General features: G+C 32.3%; 2 protein-coding genes across 2 annotated transcripts; both read right to left on the reverse strand.

The window, feature by feature from the left end:
* LOC104748315 (cyclin-dependent kinase inhibitor 6-like) lies at window positions 7–700 on the reverse strand (the record flags this gene model as incomplete). The annotated part of the gene is made up of 2 exons (XM_010469979.2): window positions 244–700; window positions 7–129 (listed from the first exon to the last, which is right to left on the reverse strand). Coding segments are annotated over exons 1-2 (450 nt in total), but the record flags the coding sequence as incomplete, so codon positions are not given.
* LOC104748316 (adenylate isopentenyltransferase 8, chloroplastic-like) lies at window positions 4954–6163 on the reverse strand. The gene is made up of 2 exons (XM_010469980.1): window positions 5652–6163; window positions 4954–5440 (listed from the first exon to the last, which is right to left on the reverse strand). The coding sequence occupies exons 1-2, from the start codon at window positions 6161–6163 to the stop codon at window positions 4954–4956; spliced, it is 999 nt and encodes a 332-aa protein (XP_010468282.1).

An 8753-nucleotide genomic window follows, 5' to 3' on the forward strand; every position in this document is an offset into this window, starting at 1 on the left:
AAAAAAAAAAAAAAAAAAAAAAGAGTCTAGAACTTTTAAAATTTGGGGGAAACAAAGAAACCTGAAATTACAACTAGTAATCAACGTTGAGGTTTTGGTTTCCGTTTCTGAGATTTGATGAGCTTGAAACTGAAACACACACACACACACATCAATGGAGATGATTCGTTAAAACAAAAACAGAGGAAATAAAAAAATGAAATCAAAATCGGAATCGATTGAAGTAGAGATGAGTTTTTTCACCTCCAGATCTGTACCAAACGTGGAACGGTTCTTCGCGATTTCTTTCGATTCACTGTTGAAACAACAATCGGAGCTGATGATGATACTCGATGATGAGCTCTGATTCTGATCATTATCTTCTCCGGTGGATGTAGCAGAGGAATCATATGAAGCTAGAGCTTCGGAAGAAGCAACGGAATGAGAAGAAGACGAAGCAGCGGCGATGACGACGACGAGCTCACGAGAGTCCGATGATGAATCAGAATCGTCATCTAGCTTTGTTTTCTTCTGAGGTGATACGCTTGTGCTTGAAGCTTCTTCTTCAAGCTCTCGCTTTCTCTCGCTCATCTCTCTCTCTCTCTCTTTTTCTCTCTTCGATTTTGTGTGCTCTTTCTCTCTCTTTCTCTGGTTGTTGTTTCTATTTCTAGTTTTGCTTGTTAACAAAGCAGAGGAGATTTTGGTGGGGGCGAAGAAGAAAAGGAAGAGAGAGGAGAGGTGAATCATCATCCTGAGCCGTTGATTTTTTCAACGGCTGAGATTTTATATTCCTTACCGAGCGGACGGAGGTTATTGTTATATAACGGCGCCGTTACGGAGTTTCGCTTCTTTCTTTTTTACACAAAAACGCCGTTGGGATTTCCAAACGCGTTTTTTAAGTTGTTGTTGCCGTTTTTGGTTCCTTTCAAAGCAATTCAAAACGCAATCATTTACGGTAGTTACGACGTAGTATGAACGTAACGTTTAATCATTTATTTTATTTACTTTTCGACTTTGCGATATTGGAGGTAAAATAACTACAATTTTACTCTTTTACTATTAAAATTATTTTTAGGGGATTATAATGAGAACCATATCGAACAAGTTTAGTAGTATTAATTATCCTCGTAATTGGATTTTATATATTCCATAATCAGTTGTTACACTATTTAATGATGTGACATATCGAGGTTATATATATGAATGGTTGAGGTGTGGATGGGATAAAAATTAGTGTGATCCCTTTCATCTTACGCGTTTTTCCTATCATGCATGGTTTTGTGGGATGACTGATGGATGGATATATGTTACCAGCCAGAACATAGGGTTGAAATACTTTCATGTTAAACTGTACGTGTACATCAGTTCGTGATCTTACACAAAAACATATATATATATATATATATATGTCGAATAAAATATACAAAGTTTATAACAATACCAAAAAAACATCGATTAAATGATTTTACAATATATAAAGAAACCATATTTATATGTTTTTGTTTTAAGTTGTAAATGTAGTAAGTTTATTACAATATTCCAAAACTAAAACATTGTAAACAAAAGCTTTATACATCAATTAACCGATTTTATAAAATGTGAATTATATTCAATATATATATATATATATATATATGTATAAGATACATCGATGAACTGATTTATATAAATGTATGTTGTTTGCCGGAACATTTCTATCGCCACGTTCATTTAATTTGTGTATTAAATATTGTATTACTGTATTAGTAAGAGAGTAAGAGAATAAATTCATCAACAAGCTAAGTAGTTGTAAGAATAATAAGACAGTTAATGTCTTGGTTCATATCATCGTAATCTTCATAACCATGGAATCAGTGAAGAGCAAACTACTGCATGAATCTTAAAAAATAAATACTAAAAATTAGGGGTTTGCTTAATTAGTAGAAACATCATTTATGTCATATCAGTTATTAACTCATCTAATTTAAAGGCTTTTACTCTTGTCTTTTTTTTTTTCCTTTCTTTTTTTCCGAAGTTTAGATTTTGTAAGTTTCCATGCATGTGTTCATTCAAATACTCCATCAACAACATATTTTGTCCTATACGTCATTTTTGGGACAATGTTCTATGAAACCATGTACATGTGTTTAAACCATATTAGTATAATATAGCACCATAGAGACTGATTGCATTTAAGCTCAACTATACAATGTCCGTACATTTAAAACCAATTGCATATTTGCATGTAACCACTAAATTAAGGTATATATTAAAGAGCACAAATACAAAATGGCCAGAACCGTTTATAAATTAAGCATATTGTATAAGTGTGTATAATTGATACATAACTACTTCTTTATTCTTCCAGGGAGGATGGGACCATTTTCAATAAAGAATCATCGAGTAAATAAGTGACTGATGCAACAACGAATTCGCTGATCAAGGCATTTATTTAGCGAATGATTATGATTATATTATATACAAGTTAAAGTGAGTAATTAATTCAGTGACCAGTAGTTCTTTTGTGAGTAAGAAACACGGTAATTCAAGAAACCATCAGTTTATAACTCATTGCCAATTAGCTAGTTAGGAAAATTCAAAGAACAATAAGGTTAATTTCATATATATATATTTAAAATATCCTTATGTTATCATTTTATTATGTAGCAAAACTTTAGATCATAATTTTAATACTTTTGATTGCAGAAAGAAAAAAGAAAAAACAAAGATCTGATTTCTAAAATTAGATGAAAAAGAAAAGAAAAAAACAAATTAGAATTAGCTAGTCTTTGTAAGTTTGTAGATAGTAGTAAGGGAAAATTGTATTAATGTCGTGATATCATATACTACTTATTAGTGATTAATGCACTTATATATTTGAAAGATTCTCAACCGAACAAAAAACCAGATTAATCTCTATTAATTAATTGTTGTAAAAAAAAAAGAGTCTATTAATTAATCTCTAGAATATGATACAAACATGGCTGTTACGTACGAATCTTGGTTCTTGGTTCTTGAGAATTCTCTTCTGGTCACACCTGATTGCCATAAAAGAAGAAGTCAATCGAGGAGCTCGAGTTTTCTAACAGATGACATATAATAGAAAAAGTCAAACAATGTAAAAGTTACACTTTTAGGGGTTCCACTTTTTTTTTTTTAACAGAAGGAAGACTGTTAGTTGGTGAGCTTTATTTTCAGTTGGGGTCGGGATCTGTGTAACTGTCTCTCATCTTACACTTACCTTTAATTTCCTGTTTCATGCCTTTGGCAAGTCTTACAGATTACAAAGACAAAAGGAGTAAAGGACCAGTGAAGAGACTGATCAGCAACTCATCTTATGGCTGTGTTCATAAATTCACAGTTCTGGTTCATCTGAATCTTCAAGTAAATGAACCTGCATGCCTGTCTGTTACCACTTAATCATATCATGATAATGATATGACCAAGTTCGATACTGGTCGATCTTTCTACTGTTTGGTATTTATTAGTTGATCATAATTTATTTGAAGGGTGCATGACTGAGCCTTTCGATGCATGTGTTTTTAGCAATGACCATAGTGTTTATACAACAATAATCGGAATTAATCTTGCGATTGGCCGTAACTACAACTACTTAATATCACATCAAATTATGCAAGAGAAAACACGCTTTTACCAATCATATTGTGTTTTGGCGCAAGACACTTGGTAATACCTGAGAAGACGAACAAGGGAGTCTCAGTCTTTCATCCATATATAACCGTAGACTGATTTAACTTATATTTGACAAAAGTACGATTATTACACACTAATTAATATTGGCATCGATACCTACGTTCGAGATAAAAATGAAAAGTGATTTCTTTAAAATTAGTTTAGAATAGAGTACTATATAACACTATACAAATACAATCTTAAATATATTTTCTCATATGACATTAGTTTTATTTGTGTTTTCGATAAAGAACTATTTGTGGTTGATTACATATTTTAACAATAATTTTAAAATATTTGCAAAAGTGTCGAAGAGTATTTCGTCATGTGGGAAATCTACTTACCCTTATATTTAAATTTGGAACTCTTCAGAGTAGGGATACAAATGCTCAAAACCGCGGGATAAACTTTCTCATTATAAATTATAAAGTTCATTCTTTGTTCGATAAATTTTATTAGATTTTATTTTACATTAGATTTCATAAATTTAAAATTCTTTAAAATAGAAATACAAAATGCTAAAAACCATGGAAAAAACCTTATCATTGAAAATTTAAAATTTAATTTTTTTGTTCAATAAATTTTTATTAGATTTTATTTCACATTGGATTTAACAAATTTGGTACTGTTTAAAGTAGAAATACAAACGCTAAAATCTGCAGAAATAAACTTATTATTTTAAAATCCATTAGTTTGGTGTTAAAATTTTATAGTGATCATTCCAAATCCCATAAAAACTTTCTGGTCATAGTTCTCAAATCCTACATATAGACCAATAACACTTCAATAATTTTTTTTTTAATCTTCCCGCGGTTTTGAGCATTTGTATTCCTACTCTAAAGAGTTCCAAATTTATTATATCAAATGTGAAATAAAATCTAATAATATTTATGGAACAAAGAATATTAAATTTCAAAATTTTCAATGACAAAATTTTCCTGCGATTTTGAGCATTTGTATTTATACTTCAAAGAGTTCCAAATTAATTCAATTCAATGTGAAATAAAATCTTATAAAAATTTATCGAACAAAGAATATTAAATTTCAAAATTTCCAATACTAAGAGTTTTCCCGCGGTTTTTAGCATTTGTATTTCTATTTTAAAGAGTTCCAAATTTATTAAATCAAATTGTGAAATAAAGTTTTATAAAAATTTATCGGAATATTAAACTTCAAAATTTCCACTATTATTTGAATTCAGTAAACAAATAACAAGGGACTTTAACGAGAAATATTAAAACAACAATCCAGTGTAGAATATAATAATATATATAATTAATTTTTGTTAGTTTTTCAAATCAACTAACCAATAACTCCAGCTTTCTCTTTCACCAAGAAACGGTTCATGATCTTAACGCTTTCAGCCAAAACAGTCTTGTCCCAAATCTCTCTTGACCAGCTTCCAATCGACGGCGTCGCGTCCAACCTTTGAATCTCCCATCCGTTGCTTTTAAGCATATTGATCCTCTCAATCTGCTTCTTTGCAAGCAGCCAAGTGTTCTCCCTGATTTCTTGAACAGCTTCCTCGTATACCGCCTTTCTCGCTTGGTCCCATTCGGACACCTTGTGGTTTCTCTCCGGTGGATATAAGATGAAGTACCTGTCGAACTCGGGTATTCCTATGCTCTTGTGAATCCCGGTTCGGTTCTTGGAACCCGCATATATCGGGTTGTAGAAACTGGCGAGCTCCTCGAACATCCCTGACTCCATCATCTGGTCGACACGTTTTGAGAGGTGCTCAAACAGGACAGGGACTGCGACATCCACCCAGAGGAAGCAACACTCGTACCTTTACATCAGTGCAAACGCAAATGGTTAGTGTAAACAGAAAGGTTCTCCTTCCAGTTACGTTTACAATTTGGAAGTATACACTTATATAAGTCAAAGGTGCTTTAGTTAAGATTTTAAATTCATTTCTAATCAGTATATATATACGAAACGAGAACTTACACGTTAACATAATACAAACAAGACGAACTGTACATATAGAGATGTCATACCTCAAGTCAGAAGAGATGGAGGTATCAGAAGAGAATGGATGCGTTAGGGGGTCGAAACGGTTGACAAGGAGGGCATGAATGTAGGAGTTTGATCCGCCAGCTATAATAGGGAGCTTACCACGAGCGGTTATCTCAGAGATGGACTGCGACGCCAAAGAGCGGTATTCAGAGGGAGTTAGTTCGCCACCATCCGGAGGGAGCAGACCGAGCAAATGGTGAGGGACTCCACATCTCTCAGAGATGCTCATTTGATTTGTGGTGATCTCCAATCCTTTGTAGAATTGGATCTTGTCGGAATTGATGATCTCGCCAGAGAAACGGGTTGCAAGATCGATTGAGAGGCGTGACTTGCCTGATCCGGTGGCTCCCATGATCACAACCACTTTCTCCTTGCGTGATTTGTCCATGCAAACGACAGTCATAGGAACTGCTGATCTTGGTTGCAGTCGTAGACGCGGAGAAGTGGTCGGGACGAGGGAGCGAGAGAGGAATGTGGACGTAAGTCCTTGCATAATTAATTATACAAAGAGAGAAATGCGCTGGTTACAATCTATCTTAGATCTGCTGATGGGTCCAATGGTATAAACCCTAATCAAGACAGAACAAAAGAATGTTTTGAAAAGTTAAAGGATATCAATAGGTATTTATATGTATAAACTGGTTTGCTTGTGTTCTCTTATGACAACATTTGTCTCTTTATAATTACATATATAAATAGTAGTGGATTTTTTTGCTTTGATTGGTATTGAAGACTAAAGNTCCAATCCTTTGTAGAACTGGATCTTGTCGGAATTGATGATCTCGCCAGAGAAACGGGTTGCGAGATCGATTGAGAGGCGTGACTTGCCTGATCCAGTGGCTCCCATGATCACAACCACTTTCTCCTTGCGTGATTTGTCCATGCAAACGACAGTCATAGGAACTGCTGATCTTGGTTGCAGTCGTAGACGCGGAGAAGTGGTCGGGACGAGGGAGCGAGAGAGGAATGTGGACGTAAGTCCTTGCATAATTAATTATACAAAGAGAGAAATGCGCTGGTTACAATCTATCTTAGATCTGCTGATGGGTCCAATGGTATAAACCCTAATCAAGACAGAACAAAAGAATGTTTTGAAAAGTTAAAGGATATCAATAGGTATTTATATGTATAAACTGGTTTGCTTGTGTTCTCTTATGACAACATTTGTCTCTTTATAATTACATATATAAATAGTAGTGGATTTTTTTGCTTTGATTGGTATTGAAGACTAAAGGATTATAACTGAGTTTGTAATATCTCTTGCATGAATATATTGATTTGTTACCATTTCATTGTACTTGGTGTACCTTTTCTTATGAAATATTATTAGCAAAAATAAATTACACAATCAAGCGTTTATGTTATTTTTATAATATTTATGAATAATATTATTTTAATTACCAAAAAAACAAATTTTTTTTAAGTACTAGTATTACAATAAAGGGTGAATTAGTGTGGTAGCCAAAATTGGAAACTTATTTAAGAATATAGCATATTAATTCAAAAAATTGAAGTAAATAAAATAATATTATTTACCAATTGGATTAATATGCTATATTCTTAATAGCATTTTGGGTTATACAATGCAATTCCCCTACAATAAATTAATATCAGTATATTCAACATTCTTTGTTCAAAAAAGAAAAAAATAAAAATCAGTATCAACACTCAAAAATCTGAATAATTGAGAAAACTAACTACATTACATATATGTAATAGTAGGCATGGGCGTTCGAGTATCCGTTCGGGTTTAGATCGGGTATTTCAGATTTTTGGGTTTTGGGGTTTAGAAGTATAGGACCCGTTCGAGTATTCTTAGATTTCGGGTTCGGATCGGATTCGGATCGTGTATTTTGGGTTTGGATTCGGATTACCGAAATTCTCAAAACTCAAAATTTTAGTATCAAAATTTGTCTAAATTATTCAAAAAATACTCAACAAATCTAAAAACTTAAAGTATTTTTTTAATCCAAATTTACTAAAACAATAGTTTAAGTACTTACAAATATCTAAAATATCCAAAAGTCTAAATATTTTGGACACTTATTTTATTAAAATTATATATATTACTAATATATTACTACTATATATTAATAATGTATGTATATTCGGATATCCGTTCGGATCTGTTTGGATTTTCAGATTTAGAGATTTTGAAACCGTTAGGATATTTTAAAATTTTATATACGGATTTGGGTCGGGTTTTTTGGATCATGTTTGGATCGGACCTTCGGATCATGGTATTTTGCCCAGGCATATGTAATAGCACCACTTTTAATTTATTTTAGTGACATCGATATCACCCCTCAAACATCAAAGTGTATTTAGAGTTGCATGGGCGGTAAAAACACAATTGAAGAGGTACGTACCTCTAATTAATCTTCTTATGGACTCTAAATCGATCTGGATCTTTAGGAAGTAAGATATCCAAAGTTCGATGCTTCCTTGTAAGGGACTGTTTTTGTATAGGGTTACAAATCTGAAAACAATGTTTCCCTGTATACTTTCATTCTTTAGTGCTAACATATAGCACTTGATAGTTTGTAGACAAGTGCTTTTCTTTTCCTCCTTTCCATTATCTTCACTAGGTATGGAGCCCCCGCGATATTGCGGAGGAACTCATTTTAGTAAAATATTTGTTACAATTTTTCTTTATTTAAATTTATATATTAAACTATTGGGATTTCTAAACTATTTAATAAAAATTTCAAAAACATACAAATTTTTGAAACATTCTTTATATCTTTATTGAAAAATATTCTTTAAAAATAATCTTACCTTCACATATGATTAAATATATAATTAACAATACTACACACATCAAATTAAACAAATTTTTACGATTAACTTCCATGAGATTACATTGCAGTTGTGTTATTTTGTTTGCTTTTATTCGTCATAACATTTCGTTCGCATCTTTTCAATGTAACATTTTATCTGTGTATTTTCGTCGTAATTTTTCGTAAAATATTTTTTAATTTCTGAAAAATGAATAAATGCAATCTGCAGTTGTGTCTTCTCTTCTTAAACTTACAGTCATACACTACAACAAATATGCACATTGTTAACCAGAGAAAAACGCT

The sequence above is a fragment of the Camelina sativa genome, chromosome 15 (genome assembly GCF_000633955.1).
Source record: "Camelina sativa cultivar DH55 chromosome 15, Cs, whole genome shotgun sequence".
Taxonomy (NCBI): Eukaryota; Viridiplantae; Streptophyta; class Magnoliopsida; order Brassicales; family Brassicaceae; genus Camelina; species Camelina sativa.